This window comes from Thermobia domestica, chromosome 8 (assembly GCF_964235325.1).
Source record: "Thermobia domestica chromosome 8, izTheDome1.hap1.1, whole genome shotgun sequence".
In the NCBI taxonomy this organism is placed as follows: domain Eukaryota; kingdom Metazoa; phylum Arthropoda; class Insecta; order Zygentoma; family Lepismatidae; genus Thermobia; species Thermobia domestica.
This window is the reverse complement of record NC_137461.1, coordinates 24552033-24569788: the sequence shown is the minus strand read 5'-3', so window position 1 is coordinate 24569788 and position 17756 is coordinate 24552033. Positions and strand designations below refer to the sequence as shown.

The following is a 17756-nucleotide window of genomic DNA, read 5'->3' as shown; positions in this document are numbered from 1 at the left end:
CAGATGATTCCAATCATACGTTTTAGCGATAGTTCATTTTATTTTGTTCAAGATGTCATGCAACTAACTAGATCTGGTAACCAGATAGATTTACTTTATCAAGAGAATTTTGCTAGATTATAAAAGGGAAATAAAGAGAACCGTGCTCATTTTGAAGAGAATTTCGTTACGTTAGAACAAAAAGTAGACAAAAATGAAGAGAATTTCGCTCACTATAAAGAAATTTCCTTGAGTTAAAGAAAGAATTAGGTAAGAAGTTAGACGCTATACGGGACGAGTTTCGTGAAAATAACCAATATATAGAAAGTGCTGAAAACAGAACACCGGAATCTAAATCCCAATTACAGACATTCCTGCTGAAAATGAAGTAACAAAATTTGAATCCCAGTTAGAGACAGATACTTGTAGTGAAAATTAAATACAGGAATTATATCCCAATCAGAGATAGGCATTTTGAACCAACCTCGTAAAAGACGTCATAATGATTCTACTTATTCAGAATCCAATGACACCAGTAGTAGTAGTAGTAGTAGTGAAATTCTAAAGTGAAGGCTGTATACGACAGATGTCGTAAGCGCACTAAAACAGCTACTACCACAAATCGTAGATTGAAAAAGCACAAACAAGGTAATTCTTATAATAATAAGCAAAAATATCAAGACTGGCGTATAACCACACGAAACGTCAAAGGAATCAGAACCAAGACCGTACCAGAAAAGACAATAACAGAAACAAAAGGATTCGTAAATCATGATCACGTAATCAGAGCTATAAGAAACAATACTGGAATCACAACTTGCTGTCATCCCTAAGACTAGATCTGTAGTAGTAGTAATCATTTTAGAAATAGACAAAACAACTATAACTGTCAAAATAGGCATAGTAACATAGAAAAAAGAAAAAGTTAACTGAGACTCATGTAAACGTAACTTTTTGAAATTTATTAGCAAAATTCCTACGACTATAGAGGATTTCCTTCAGAAATCGACATAGTCGTAGGTTTTGAGTATAAATCTTTAGGTTTCAACCGTACCACATGTAACGGAGGACTTTCTTCAAAAGTCAACATGACCCACTAATTATTTGTGAGGTTTCAGCCGTCTCAGAGATACTGATATAGATTTTTCTTTCCAGAAAGCGAAGTACTTTATTTGTTTTCAAAATTAAGTTGAAACAGTAATAAAATAGACGATAAATGAATTTCATTTTATTTTCAGCTGCCGATGAGGAAGACCAACGAAAAAATTACGCATTTCTTTTAATCTTCCTTTTTCCTTCCAGACTTTTAACTATTAGATGAAAAATATGTATTACGTTATTCTTTTATCTTGATAAGCTAACAGCTGGATTTCCGACCATCTGTGTTTACGTCTACGAAGAACTGGCAATATAGCTGATTGATCCCTTTTCTTTTGTTTTGTCTACACTTAATGCCTCACTCATTCACCTGAGTACTATAGTTGCAAGTCATACTAATAATTTACTTTTAACTTAGCATCATTAATCTTTAATTTCAGATGTTAGATTTTAATACTTTAGTAAATGTTAATAAAAGTTACATGCGTAAGGGAATCACGTTCTCGAAAAGCAATTTGAAGCCCATGGCGTGGCTCCGCACTCTAGCTAGAGAGAAGACAATTTAGTTTTATAATATATCTTGCTATTAAGTGTTTTAACTTTTAAAATTCTTTTTTCCAACCCTCTCCTACTTTCTAAATACTCAAATATTTTATTACATGTGATTTACAATTAATGTTTATTTTTAAAAACTATTTCCAAAGAGATAAACAGGATAAGACACATTTTAGTTGTTGTTAATTATGTATTAATTTGTACATTTGTGATCATTGGACAAGAATCATTCTTCAATTTATACTTTATTTCTCCGACGCTGATAATTTCTTTCCTTCGGTGGGAACTGCTAATAATTCAATTTCTTTCCCACGAATCAAGAACAAGAGAGTCTTCCATCTTTCATTCATACATATATCTGAAACGTTTTTTTCACCATGAGAGAATTTTAGCAAGTAACAAAGACCACTTTAATTATCTGAACCACATATAAGACAATCGTATTTCTATTACTTGGATCCTCAGCGTTTCTTCCCTACTCATTAATATGCAAAGACTACGTTCTATAGTTATTTGGAACTGAATTAAGTGCTTTCTTCAATTATTTATGGAAATACTGGCAGGCGAGAGCAGACCAAGTGCAACTTAGTCAGACCGTCGACAAGCAATGTCGTTCAGTCAGTTTTATCTAGTTCTCACGCTCGAACTACTCACCCTTCCTTATGTATTCTGGCCAGTGAACTGTGAATTAATGCAAATTCTTTCGACATTTAATTTGTATATCCATACAGGAGCTTAACCTAATTACATTTTAAAATGAACTATCAACATTGACCAGTTTGTCAATCCAGCTCACACCTGGAACACCTCGACTCTAAGGGTTTTATGACGCGTGATTAGTAGCATGCTAAAGAGTTCGAATAACATATGTTTCCAGCAGTAGTATGGCCTTTAATATGACGCTAATCATACGTCAAAATGACTCTACACAAGGCCTTAAGAGTTTTTCTCCGCGTATGAAGATAGCCAACACACTTGTGGAATTCGCTACAGAATTAAGTAAAGGGGCACACGTTTAGTGACCGCTCAAGGATTGGTATAAAGGCTAGCCCACGTTTAGTGAAGTCCCGGGTCCTTCAATGTCCTAATTGTACATTGTGACTACCTGTATTTGTTTTGCTGGATGCGGATTCTTCTCGCAGCAGCCAGGAAGTTACGTTGTGGGATTACTTTAGTGTTAACACACAATGTTAACCCCCACGTAAATTAGTAAGTGGTGTGAGAAAAGTGTTTGTGGTGAATCCCCAAATATAATATTTCATTCATCTATATACAAAGGGCTATTATCTCGGAAAATGTGTAATATTATTTGTGGAAATAGTCAAGTGTCTACGCCCATTTCAGTGTTTAGTATTGTGATTATTTTTCTTCTTTCTCTCTCTACACATACACACACACACAGACACACACACACACACACACACACACATATATATATATATATATATATATATATATATATATATATATATATATATATATATATAATCACCGTATTATTCTATTTAATGTGTTTACTTTGCATTTTTGAATGATATTTTTGTGTGTCGTAGTCTGAACGATCATCCGGATGTCCGTGAGGATTTCGGGACGAGACATCCGAACCTCTCAGTGCTTGATGCTCATGTCATTGTTGAGACCTGAGGGCGATCCGGGAAAGGCCCTTTTTGGAGATGTTCTTTGATGTCTTAACCAGGTAAGGAGAGGTCTTAAAGTGATCGTTGGTGGATCAACAGAGGGCATATCCGGAAAGCGGTTACAGTGCTATGGACCTTTAAAGTTCATCTTTTCGTGTTTGAGCAGGGGTCTGACTGCTTCTGAGTTTTTCGAGCCAGGAGTTACAAAATGTATTATCCATTCCACTATTTGGTATACCTCTTAATAGCCTCTTATGTGGCAATCCAAATACTGTAGCTATCACCAATTTTCCAACTTCGACTTTTTTCTTTCTTTTTTTTAACATTCCACACCTTTCAAAGTATTCGTACTTATTTTGAAACATCCTGTAACACGAATTCAAGGAATAATTACGACCGCGCCTATTATTATTATTATTATTATTATTATTATTATTATTATTATTATTATTATTATTATTATTATTATTATTATTATTATTATTGTTGTTAATAATAATAGCAACAAGATTACCTTTGCACATATTCCTTAAATATTGTGGTACTGATAATTTCTTCTTTGCGTTTCGAACCCAAATACATCCACACATATACAACTGGATCCAGTCCTCTGTCAGAAATATAATCTGTAAATAATTATGCAGTAATGAAAGTTTTTTTTTTAACAAGGTGTAATAAAGTCATCAAAATCATTATAGGTATTCTGCCATTATTGGCAGGTCACTAGTCTCGGATTGAGAAATTTCCAAGTATCACGGTGTTCAACTAAGCTATTCGTCTTCACATTCTGTTTTAATAGCATTCATCAACTCTAGCTTTCTACGCTCCTCCCTTGTTTTTTCCTGCTACCTCACGATACAGTTCTTTCTCAGCTAATGGCCAATTTACCTTCTACAATTGTTTTCTCTCCTACTATTTCTAACAGTTCTGCATCCAATTACAGCGACTAGTGCCCAGATTTACTCGTATATGAAAATAAATACATAAATAAAATAAAAATAAAAATAAAAATATGCACTAAAATGTTAGAAAATATGCATTATAAATAAAATAATATGCAGCTAGGAAATAATTTATTCATTTTAGATTCACTGATTCATTTGACTTTTCAACATCAACTGAATATACAATGGCATAGAAAGTTGGAAACATTTATCTGCCCAAGATTTATTTGTATATGCATATTGCCCCAAATGACAATACATAGGTATATTCATTATCATGATCCGATAGTGACAGTGTTTCTTAATAAGTCTTCCGTGCATTTTGGGACATTTCACGCTTGGTCCAACCAGATCAGAGATGTGATTAGTCCTGTAGATATCTGACTTACGTAAGTAAAACTTCGTCTGTCCAACATTAACATGTTCACATATTGATTTTCGAAACTTCAGCGTTAATAGCAATGACTTTAAATAGGCCATAATGAACCTGAATAACCACTGACTGATTTAAGAAAGTATATTGAGTCTTCTACTATGACAAAGTTGGATTTCAGCGATGCTTTGTGGTTATTGAATTTATGAGTTTTACCTGATGTAGTAGTAGTCCAGGCAATTTACAGTTGGACCTGGGCAAAATTGCAATAGAAGCTTTTTAAACAGTTTTGGATTCAGGAATCATTACTGAATAACATATTCAAAATCCGACAAAATCGGACCACGGGAACACCCCCAAAAACGGTTTTTAAAATGGCGGACCATGGTTAAAGAATCTTGTGTCTATCTTGCAATTTTCTTCTGTATCTCGGGTTCATCTCATCCGATTTTCACGGTTTTGTTAATGATGACGTCTGAAGATGGTTCCTACAGTTTAACGTGGGATCTGAACCACATGACCACACAAGGGATTGAACCCGGAACCTCTTCACCACAAGGTGACGAGTGTAACCACTCATCCATGGGAGACATTATATAACTACATAAGGTTTCCTAAATCATAAGGGGAAAAAATTATAACCCTCCCAAAAATAGTATAAATTTATTCCAAATGTTCTAATATACAGGGTGGCCCAAAAGTAGGTATACAGTTCCGTACTTATCTCCTCCTGTATTTCATACCATTTCTTATTGTTATCACCTAGCTTCTTTATTATTTGTTCTTAATGTATTTTTACTTATACCTTAAGCCCGGAACAGCCGAAGCTAATAAACCCATAAGCTAGAATGTTATACTTGATCAATCCAGGGGTGTATACCTCCGTTTGGGCCACCCTGTATTTCTAAATAATGTTTAATTTGTGTCTAAATAATGTTAGTTGCCTGTTTTCTTAATTTGTTTTTATTATTAATTTTTGTTTTTACGGCTTTAATATTTTAAAAAGCAACTATTTATAATTTGCTTTTTTTCTGTTTTGTTTTCAGATTAAATTACACATTTAAAAATAGAGATGTCTGAATATTGTGTGATATGTAAGGAAAAATTGGACAGTAAGCAAGAGAGAGCTAAACAGAAAGGAGCAAATGGCATAAATGAAGCAAGCCACAGGCGCAGAAGTGATGTTGTTGCTGTTCCTGGTATTAGTGTCCATGTTTCATGTCGGAAACGATTTACAGATTCAAAGGATATTGGTGTCAAGAAACGGCAGACTAGTGATGAAACAAAACAAAGAAAAAGTGCACGTTTAAATGAAGACCCAATTCGTAGTGCCACTCATTGCTTGTTTTGCGATACATTTGTGGGCTTTTCTTCGAAGCATAAACCGTCAGAGCATGTAAAAGTACGTACGTCAGAATTTGTTGAAAGTGTTAAAAAATGCTGTGAAAATCGTTGTGATGAATGGTCATTTTAGGTACGAGGACATTTAGAGCACTATCGTGGTGACCTTCATGCAGCGGACTGCGTCTATCATAACACTTGTAGTGTCAATTTTCGAACTGGTAGGAACATTCCTCGTAAATACTCTTCCTCCAATAAGTACATAAAGAAAGGTCAGCAAAGTAATGAAGAACAGTACCTTGCATTCCTTCAGACTTGTTCGTACTTGGAAAATAATGATGAAGAACAACTGCTGATGGGAGATCTAATTTCAAAAATGGAAGAATATCTTGAAGGGAACCGAAGCTGTGCTTATGATCGTAGACATATGAAGAGGAAACTTTTGGAGCATTATGGAGAGAAAATTATTATTTCTGGTGGAAGTGGAAAGGCAGATGTAGTCACTTTACTTGATACAGCCACTGAAATTCTTCAAAGTTATCACCAAAAGTCAAAAGAATGTGATATTGAATTACAGAAGATATACTTAATAGAAGCAGCAGTCAAAATAATCAGAAGTGAGGTGAAATCCCTCAATGTTTCTAATGTGGATATATACCCATCTCCAAGTGACCTTACTGAAGAAAGTACTTTGCAATACGTACCTAAGAGTTTGAAATTACTGTTGTCAAAACTATTTGTGGGAAAGGATCCCTCTATAAAAATTGGTTCAATTGGTCAGAGCATTATACAAGGTATACGTCCTAGAATATTACTATGTCCTTGCAGATTGGTTTAGCTATCCAGCTGCATCACAACTTTAGATCAAGGTACCTTGTTGATTTGCTTCACAGTCTTGGTTATTGTTCATCATATTCCGAAGTAATTAGATTTGAAAGAAATGCTGCAGTAGCAGGTAGCCATATCTCGTTAAATACTGCCAACAACACTGCAGTTCTTCTAGCAGCTGATAATGTTGACCACAATGTTTGTACTTTGGATGGAAAGAACACCTTTCATGGGATGGGTATGATTGCAGCTACAATCTCAATGAACAAGACCCATCCAATTATTCAACGCTGTAAGATTGCTGAAAGTGACATTAAGAATGTTGCAGCGGTTGATATTGTGGAATACAGACATTCAAGAAGCATGCTCAGGGAGATTTCATTCAGCAAACTTCCAATATTGGCCATTGCCTCTATAAGTAGGTTAAATCTTCTGTGGAAAATATGTGCAGCCGAAAGATCAGGTCCAAGTTGGTCAGGAGCTATGCAAACAATTCATTCTGGAACAAATGTTTCACATCCTGGTGTGGCATCAATCACATTTCTTCCTATCATTGATATGGCAGCTAGTGACATGACATGTATACTCTCAACATTGCAGTACTTGAACAAGTTAGCACATTAACAACGTATCCCTTGTATCATTACTTTTGATCAGCCTTTATTTTGGAAAGCTTCCCAAATCATCCATGGGCAACAAGATCTCCAAGATATTGTTTTAATGATGGGAACATTTCATACTTTGATCAACCTTTTGAGTTCAAGTGGCACTTTGATGAATGGTGCAGGATTATCTGAAGTACTTCAAGAAATCTATGGATCAAATGCTGTGCTGCATATGATGTCTGGAAAAGCTGTTTCTCGAGCAATGCGAGGCATATGATAGTAGATGTAGCTCTTTGTACCTTATTGGTTTCAGATGTTTTCCCTCGCAATGAAGATGGACCCCCTCATCATCTAGTTAAAGAAGCTTGTATCTTACTTGATAACATCATAAATGGCAAACAACATGTTGAGGACGTGGAGTTGTCTAGGGCATTATCTCAAATCAGTACTGCTTTGGACTAGAAGAAAACTCACCTTCAATCTTTCTCAAGAACAAGTAAACTTTGGCTAAAGTATATGCAAATGATCAACGTTGCACGTAACTTAATAACAGCAGATAGGACTGGCACATGGGATTTACATTTGCAATCTGTGATGGAGATTCTCCCAATAGTTGCAGCAGCTGGACATCACAATTACCTCAAGTCATTATATTTGTATTTGCAGAAAATGTTCAGTTTGGAATCTGAAAATCCAGTCACAAAATGTTCCAGGAAGGCAAGTTTATGATAAGAAGAAGTGATAGGGTATGGGCCGGATTAGGTTCAGATCTAGTGATAGAGCAAGTACTAATGCGTTCTCTGAAAAGTAGAGCAGGTCTGACACGAGGAAGTGAATTTACAAAGATTCAAAGAGCAACATGGCTACTTTCTGTGTCTGTGTGTTCTACGTATAACTTGGCAATGCAGGAATACACTAAAATTTTGTTAGAAAACGGGGAACAGCACAACGAAATGAGAGAAAGCAGACGAATTATGGACAATAATGATATTTAAAAAAGTTGTTGACCGACTAGAATCAATATCTCCATTCAATTCTGGCCCAGATCTTTCTAACATTGTCACAGGTGTAATAGCTGATCCTGGAGTAAATGTTGATGAACTGAATTCCATTGGTACAGACATCGTTCAAAACATGATGGGCAATGATGTATTCAAATATTCTGGGAAAAGATCCGACAAAGCAAAAACTCTAGGATCTGATGCTGCTGTTGTGAGTCGAATTAATGATGATATACAAATAGATGCAGCACTTCTCTTTCAGAGAATGATGACTGTTGCTGCTGGTGGGGATATGAATCTTGAAGATGTGATGTGTTATGAACTTTGTTCTTATCCTCCTGCGTTATTTGAATCTCAGAGTGTCATGAGGAAAGCTGACAAGTCTCAGTTAGCTCATACGATACTAAAATACACAAAAAAAAGTACACATGGAAGAACCTGAAGACATTCAGTTTACAAACCAGTATGTATTGGACGGTGGATCTCTCCTACATCGGCTTTCATGGCCTAGCAATGAAACATATGACAACATTGCAGCTTCTTATGCAGATTTCACCCTGAAGACATTTGGGAAAGCTATAATTGTTTTCGATGGTTATAGTGATTCTCCAACCATCAAGGATATGACTCACAGAAGACGCTGCACCAAGACCAGTAAGGATATTAATTTCAATCCTCACATGAAGTTTGTTGGCAAGAAAGAACTATTCTTAGGTAATGCAAAAAACAAACAGGCAATAATTTACCTAATAACTGAAAAGTTACTGGATCGCGGATGTACTGTACACAATGCGATTGGAGATGCTGATGTGGATATAGTTCGTGCTGCAGCCTCATCATCTGAAAAAGCAAATACAACAGTCATCGGGAAAGATACTGACTTGCTTATTCTGCTTCTGTATCATGCAAATAATACAGATTTCAAGTTATACTATCGCAGTGACATAAGACGGGGACAATCTCCCAATCCTGTGTATGATATTCTCCTCATAAATCATTATTGGGTTATGATATATACGAGTTCCTGGTATGTGCATGCTTTCACAGGCTGTGACACAACGTCCCGAATTTTTTCAATTGGAAAGTCCTCAGCATTTAACAAGCTGCTCAAGAATAGTGACATCCGTTCAGTTGCAAATGTATTTTGTTCTGACTCTTGTCAACAGTCTGAAATTGAGGCTGCTGGAAGAAAAGCAATGCTTCTGTTATATGACTGCAATTCATTGGAATACACAAATGTACTACGCCATCGAATGTTACTTGAGAAGGTAGTTGCAGCTACATCATTTGTTACACCTGAACGTTTACCACCTACTGATTCGTCTACAAAGTACCATAGCTTTCGTACATACTTTCAAATAAGAATCTGGAAATCTACAGAAGGGGAAATGAAGGCTGAAGAGTGGGGTTGGTATATAAAGGATAATTCCTACCATCCCATACTTTGTGATATGCCACCAGCTCCAGAGCATCTACTTAACATGATACGGTGTTCTTGTACGAGTAGATGCGCAACTTTTCGATGTGGATGCAGGCGTAAAGGATTGCCATGTTCAGCTGCTTGTGGAGACTGCCAAATCACTGGTTGTGATAATATTCAAACTCGTGCTGATAATGAATATTTCAGTGATGAGGATGATTCACATTAAAGTGTTTGTATTTTACGAACTTCAATTTTTTAACGCATACATAATTTGAAGTCATTTTATTTAATTTAAAAGTTGATATATGAACTCTGTTAATCATTGTTACCTGAAACACAGTTGCTGTAGAATAGTGTTGATATATGTAGTTTTATTTAAAATACTATTGGGTACAAACGAAAGCTGGATTAAGTTTAAAAGTTTTACTTTATGCATACAAAAGGATAAGCACAAACGAGTTATACGAGTTTTTAAATGAATTACATTGTTAGCATTCTCACACATATAAAACACAGTGAAGTGGCAATAATATTTTAATTTATTGAGCTTTATCAAATGATTAAATAAATAAATAAAAAATACGTTGATTGTAAATTAATAGTTTTTTACACGAAACGGTGTAAGATAGGAGAAAAGTGTCGTTATTAAAAACTTTAGCATTTATATGTAGCTCTTATTTAAAACATGTTTCATGTAAATCCGATTGCAGATACCCGAGGTACAGACAATTATTTAAGATGTAAATGTAAGAAATTATGATTTTTAAAATTAAATGTCGTTTTTCACAAGAAACTGTACGAGATAGGACATCAGTGCTCCTAATAAAAAATATAGTACGTAAAATGACCTTTGATTTAAAAAAAACAATCGTCAAAATCGGATTACAGGAAACCGAGATACAGAAACAAATTGCAAGATGGACGCAAGGTTTTTAAATCATGTTCCGCCATTTTGAAAACCGTTTTTGGGAGTGTTCCCGTGGTCCGATTTTGTGGGATTTTGAATATGTTATTCAGTAATGATTCCTGAATAAAAAACTGTTTTAAAAGCTTCTATTGCAATTTTGCCCAAGTTAAGGGTATAATTGCTCTAGATTTCCTGGACTATAGCAGCAGTGGTCGAAGTGAGACGGTATGAGCTGGTGTGCCATCCGCGCCTCTCCTTTTTCAGTGGTGAAGGTACCATCTCTGGGTTTTTAGGGATCAAACCACACCGTCACGGGAGTGTAGGTACTAAATACCTTTAATAAATTCATTTTTACACATAGTAATTGAAGAAGAAATGAAATCTTTAAGTTTTACACGGTTATGCCGGTTAGGCTAAAGGAGTGATGATGAGAGATGAGTGAAATGATGGAATGAAGAAAGTGGGAGGAAACGGGAGAACCCCGAGAAAACCCACGAGCACGGTGTTTGTCCACCACAAAGCCCACACGGCGCGTTAAACTCAGCAACCTCCAGAACTATGAATTCAACATTAATATATGTTGTTTTCGATTACTTTTAAAATCTCGCCCCCTTCTTGGGGACGTGATCATCATCCCATAAAAGGCAATGTCAAACTACCATGGGTTCACCTTGCTCAGGAACCTTCGGGTTAAACACCTACCTTCGAGCGAACCAGGAACCCCAAGCACCGGAGGTGAACGCTCTACCATTGAGCCACCGCGCCCCCATAGTGATTAAAGAATAGCTATGCGTTATCTTTTTCTACCTTTTGTTTTTAAAATGAGGTGTCTTCAAAGAAGTTCATCTGGTTTATATTTTGATGTGCCATATTGAATTGTTCCTTTCGTGTGTATGTGTATGTCTTCCTAATTCATATAAATGTCGTGTTTTGAGCATGAGCGGATTTAGGAGTTGTCTGTTATGGGGGAGGTTCCTCTGGGGTTTGAAATATCCCTCAGTCAAGTGGGGTCCAGGGCCGTTCCCGCAGTAAATAGTTCATATAAAAACTCGGTTTTTGAGAATTTTTGTGTACAATTCTCTATAATACAACATAAGGGATATTTTAATTTTTTTTTTTCAGAAAGTTGTTAGCAAGGGATCAAAGTTCCCCACTCCCGTAACTAAAGAGAGCTCCAGTGGTTTTCAGTCATTATGCAATCTGTTAGGCAACATACCCATACTGTATTTTAACATTTAGATAGCTGGTATGTCGAGTTAAAATCGTAATTAAACATACTGTCTCTGCTTTTTTTCCACTTCGAACACTGAGTAGTAACTAACTAACTAACTCTATGGCCTATGGAACCCGGAGGTTCAATGCCGCGTTCACAAAAGCTCTCCACTGACTTCTATCCTTAGCTAACTGCATCCAGTTTCTACTTTGGATTCCAATCTCTGCGAGATCCATCTTAATATTGTTCTCCCATCTGCGCCTAGGTCTACCTAATGGTCGTTTTCCGATTGGTCTTCCAGTCAAGACTTTGAAAGCGTTTCTACTTTCTTCCATTCTAGCTACATGACCCGCCCACCTAAGCCTCCTAGACTTGACGACTCTAACAATGTTGGGTAAACCGTATAAATTATGTAGTTCCTCGTTATGAAGTTTCCGCCATTCCCCATTCCCGTTCCTCTTGGGTCCGAATATTCGTCTCAGGATCTTGTTCTCAAATACTTTCAGTCTATGTTCTTCCCTCAGAGTAAGTGACCATGTTTCGCAGCCATACAAAACAACAGGCATGATTATCGTTTTGTATATTTTAAGCTTCAAATTCCTCGACAGAATTCGCGACGACAAGAGATTTTCAACCGAATAGTAACACGAATTCCCTGCTTTTAATCGACATTTAATTTATTTGTGGATATGATTTTCCTCTGTTAATATTGATCCTAGATATTTGAAACTATCCACTTTATCAAAAGTATTATTTAATATTTTAACGCATCCATAATTTGCTGTATTACGGTTCCGACGCACTTCCATGTATTTAGTTTTCTCTGCATTTACTTCTAAACCCATGTCCCTGCAAGCGTTTAATAAGATCTCTGCATTTCTCTCTATTGTTCTCCTATCATCCCCTATTAAATTTACATCATCAGCATATGCCATAACCTGGTGAATACCGTTCAACTCTAGGCCCTGGTTGCTATCTTTGATTTTCCTTATAGCGTATTCCAGAACAAAGTTAAATAATAATGGCGACAACGCATCTCCTTGTTTCAGGCCATTTTCGATGTGAAAGCTCGCGGACAAAAATTTTCCTACCCGGACTTTACTTTGGGATTCATTTAAACATACCTTAATTAATCTAATTAGCTTTCTCGGTATTCCAAGTTCTGTAAGAACGTTGTATAATGTTTCTCTCCTAACCGAGTCGTACGCCTTTCTAAAATCAATAAATACTTGATGTACCGGGATATTGTATTCCCACTTTTTTTCGAGTATTTGGCGAATGGTAAATATTTGGTCGATAGTTGATCGATTTCGTCTAAATCCGCACTGATAATCTCCAATAATTTCATCTGCGTATGGGGTCAGTCTTGCTAACAGAATATTTGAAAGGATTTTATAGGATGTTGACAGAAGAGAAATGCCTCGATAATTATTACAGTCAGTTTTGTCGCCTTTCTTGTAAATTGGAACAATGATTGATTCTTTCCACTCTTGCGGCAATACTTTCTTGTTCCACATAAGGAGGATGAGTTTGTGTATCTTGTTCCACAATTTTTCGCCTCCAGCTAAAATTAACTCAGCCAGAATTTCATCTACACCCGGAGATTTGTGTTTCTTTAATTTCTTTATAGCGGTTTCTACTTCTATTCGGTTGGGTTCTGGAATATATGGTTCTGCGGCGTGTATCTCCTTTTCTCCACGTACACTAGTTTTTGGTTGCGTGTTAAGCAAGTCGTCAAAGAAATCTTTCCATATTTAAGATGCTATCCGTATCAGTGAGAACTGCACCGTCAGATTTCTTTAATATATAAGCACGAGGTTGATAGCCTTTCTTAAATTCGTTGTTTCCCTTATACATGTCCGGGATATTTTTATTTTTACTATTATCTTCAAGTTCAATAATTTTAGCTTTCAGAAAATCGCGTTTCTTTGTTCTAAAAGTTTTGGAAGTTTCCCGCCTGATATCTGCGAAATTTTGTGTAGTAGACACTGAGTAGTAGGCATATGAAATCGACTTGATTTATGCTGTTTGCAAAACGTAATATGTTAAAATAAGGTTGTCAATGACTCCGTATGTACAATTTTTCATAGTAATCAGTGAGTTTTGGAGAAAAATACATCTGAAATGATGAAAAATTAAATATGATTGAATTTACACAACTCTGAACTTAACAATATCTTGTCATCGCCGAACACCATACTAACATGGATAAACGTTTAAGAGGAGCGGGAAACTACGTTCGTATTAGTTGTAAATCGTCTTGAAGACAACCTAAAATGAGACAGTACTGAAAATGACGTTCTGAAGACGGCTGTGGTTGGAACACCTTCCTGACATAAGCTGGGGATGTACTCAGGCCCGTATTTAGGTAAGTGCTATTCTGTACTCGAGCACAAGGCGGAGAATTTAGGGGCGGCAAAATTTTGGATTTTTTTAGAAATTCACAAAGAAGTAATATTGAAAACTAACAACCCGCAGAGTCCCGCGTAAGTGCGGGAAAATATGCTAATGTATTTAATTCGCTCTAGTTACTAATTAGCTAGCTATAGTACTAGTACTAATTAGTACAGTAGTTACTAATTAACTAGGTTATCCGTATATTTTAAAAAAGTCATCCTCTCCTACCCACACCCCAAAAGGTGGGATGAACATCATGAAAACTGATACCGTTAAACTCAGCAACCTCCAAAACTATGAATTCAACATTAATATATGTTGTTTTCGATTACTTTTAAAATCTCGCCCCCTTCCTGGGAACGTCATCATCATCTCATAGAAGGCAATGTCAAATTACCATGGATTCACCTTGCCCAGGAACCTTCGGGTTAAACACCTACCTTCGGGCAGAACACCACAATATAATCATCATTGAGAGAATGGTGTCTTCCTGTTTCGCCTATTTTTGTTCCGCCTACTAGCCTTCCAACAATATTTATCAAGATTTCTACGTTATCAAAATTGTAGGCGAAACAGGAATTCCTGTTTTGCCTATTACTGTTTCGCCTACTGTTAAGATGAAGGGATATTTTTAAGTTTGGGATTCTTCTTGAGAATTTTATTTTTAATGTGAATTGAGTTATTTTGTAAAATAATTTAATATTCACGAAAATACATCAATAGTAGCGATTTAAATAACTACAACACGAACAACAAAGGGGATAAGTAGATGTACGTATTTTCACTTTTACCAAAAATCATCCTAGCTAGTGGAAATAAATACTGTTCTCTGATTGGCGTTTCATTGGGGAGAGAATAAATCAGAATCTCAGAATATATTTACATTTGAATCGAATAATGAGCCAGCGGGAATATAACGTGTGTGTTAGTCTTGTGTTGAACTTCGTGTGTGCCAGAAAATAGAATAGAATAGAATACCTTTTTATTGTATTAATGTTGTAATAGACAGCGTCAGTAATATACAAAAATCAGATTCTTATAATTTGCATTTTTCTTCAAATTCATTAATACTAATAAATAAGATTATTTACAAGAAATGCTTTACATTGATTTTCAAAATCGACATTACACATCCTTCGAATATGTACTGGTAATGCATTGTACAGTTTCATGCCAGTATATTTTTTGTTCCTTTGGGTTGTATTTAGTCTAATATGTGGGGTATTTAAATTATCTTTACCTCTTGTATTATGAATGAACATTATTGCGATTCTGATTTTCTCTAACGTGCATAAGGCATCTAAAAATGTACAAGGAAGAAATTTCATTATCTGCATTTGCTTAAAGAATGGTCTTCATGTTGCTCTTGTAACTTTCTTCTGTCATTTGAAGACAATTTGAGCACCCTATGAATTACCCCACAGCAGGCCCGTATCCAGGGGGTCTAGGTGGCCGCCCCCTCATATTTTTACAGCCCCCTTCTAAAATTTTCACGGTAGGCTTGTAAATGAACTATAATATGGGATGAACTAATATTTTTTGGATCGCCCCCCCCCTAACTTCCACCGGCACCCTCTCTACATTTTCGGGCTGGCTACAGGCCTGCCCCACAATAACATACTGTACTGTAAATGGCAATGAAAGAAAGTTTATTATGTTGTAGGAAGCACAGTTTCAGTAACGGTTGTCCTTAGTTTGCGAATTAAAAACAATATTCTATTTATATTGTCTTTTACATAAATTTTCAATATGTACAGCGGGGGACACTTCTAAATAGTACAGCCATATGGAGATTTACGGCTAAGGTGTACCATTTAGAAGTGTCCCCCGCTGTACATTCCAATTTAGATTTGGATCTAGATAGATTCCCAGAAGTTTTACAGAATGGCAGTCACGTGATTACCAAAATAAAAATGAATGCACTGTAAACAATTACAGTCATATTTACTGACCGATTACCGTCAATTCTGGCTACCAATTGATTACTCTAAAATTTCCGGTATTACTGTAAAATTAATGGTTATAGGCCATAAAAAGCTGTATTTATGCCCTATTACCATATTTTATACCGTAAATTTTAAGGTAATCGATTGGCAGCCAGAATTGACGTTATTCGGTCAATAAATTTTAACTGTAATTGTTTACAGAGCGGTTTCTGTACTAGATTAATTGAGATAAAGTTTGTTATACTTTAACCATGTTAATGGCATTTCTAATGTTTCGTTATTCTTAATTTTAACTCCCATTAAGGTATTATCTGTACTTAGAAGTGTTGTGTCGTCAGCATATAAAACAGATTTACAAGGTAGAAAACTTGAGAAGTCATTTACATAGATAAGAAAAAGCAAGGTCCTAATACACTCCCCTGAGGCACTCATGACGTTACATAAAAAATACTTGACCTTTCACTTGCGATACTTACAGCCTGTCGTTTATTACTAAGATAGGACTTCATTAATGACAACTCGATTCCCCTGATACCATGATAATATAATTTTGCAACCAATAATCCTTTGACACTATATCGAAAGCTTTACTCGGATCTAACAGTGTTGCACACGTATATAAATTACTTTCAAATTTGTCTATGTGTTACTTTATTTTCCACAACCTTAGTCGTGGAAAATCCCGGTTTAAATCCAAATTGCGAAGTATGGATCAGTTCATTCGTTTCTAGATAGTTTAATACTTGATTTTGAATACATTACTCAAAAACTTTGGATATAATTGGCACTAAGGATATAGGACGATTGTTATTAGATTTATTTTTATCGTTTTTCTTATGTATGGCTACAGTGGTTGTCGATTTAAGGCAGTCAGGGAAGATTCCCTCTAAAAGCATCCAGTTAAATATTTAAACAAAAGGTTCAATTATAACATCAATTACTTTTTTTAACAAGTTTTTAGAAACTCCATAGAAATTCTCACTGTTTGAAGGTCTCACTTTACTAAAGATTGATGACAGTGTTCTGGTATTAATTGCAGTCCATGAGAAAAATGACTCAATGTTGGAAGGTCTCATTTTACTAACGGTTAATGAAACTGTTCTGGTATTAATTGCAGTCCATGAGAAAAATTACTCAAAAGTCAAAATCTTGATTTTCGGAGAAACAGTTTTCATCTTTTGATTCATCATTTAATTCTGTTCTGTTATTTACAAAATATTCATTGAACTCGTTTACCGATACTGGTATGAGTCTCGGACAGTGCATTTTCCAACTTCCTTATTAATTATATACCTAGCTGCTGCATGTTTATTCTTTGAATTATTTATAAAGTTTTCATCTGCAGTAATTTTTTCTGCTTATCTGTTTTCTGTATATATCTTTTTTTTTTAGCACTTTTATATTTTTCCTTATCAGTCGGTAATTCTGTAGTGTTGGCAATATTATGCAACATGATTAGTCTATCCCGTTGTGATTTAAGATGTGGCGTATACCAATTAAAAACTGTTT

At 35.6% G+C, this 17756-nt stretch overlaps 1 protein-coding gene across 1 annotated transcript in view; it reads right to left on the bottom strand.

Moving 5' to 3' along the window:
* Positions 1-17756, bottom strand: part of LOC145691587 (uncharacterized) — a 33021-nt gene that overhangs the window by 3662 nt on the left and 11603 nt on the right. The window contains exon 3 of the mRNA XM_081766993.1: positions 3784-3895. Coding sequence (XP_081623119.1) covers positions 3784-3895 — 112 coding nt within the window. The remainder of the gene's footprint in view (positions 1-3783; positions 3896-17756) is intronic.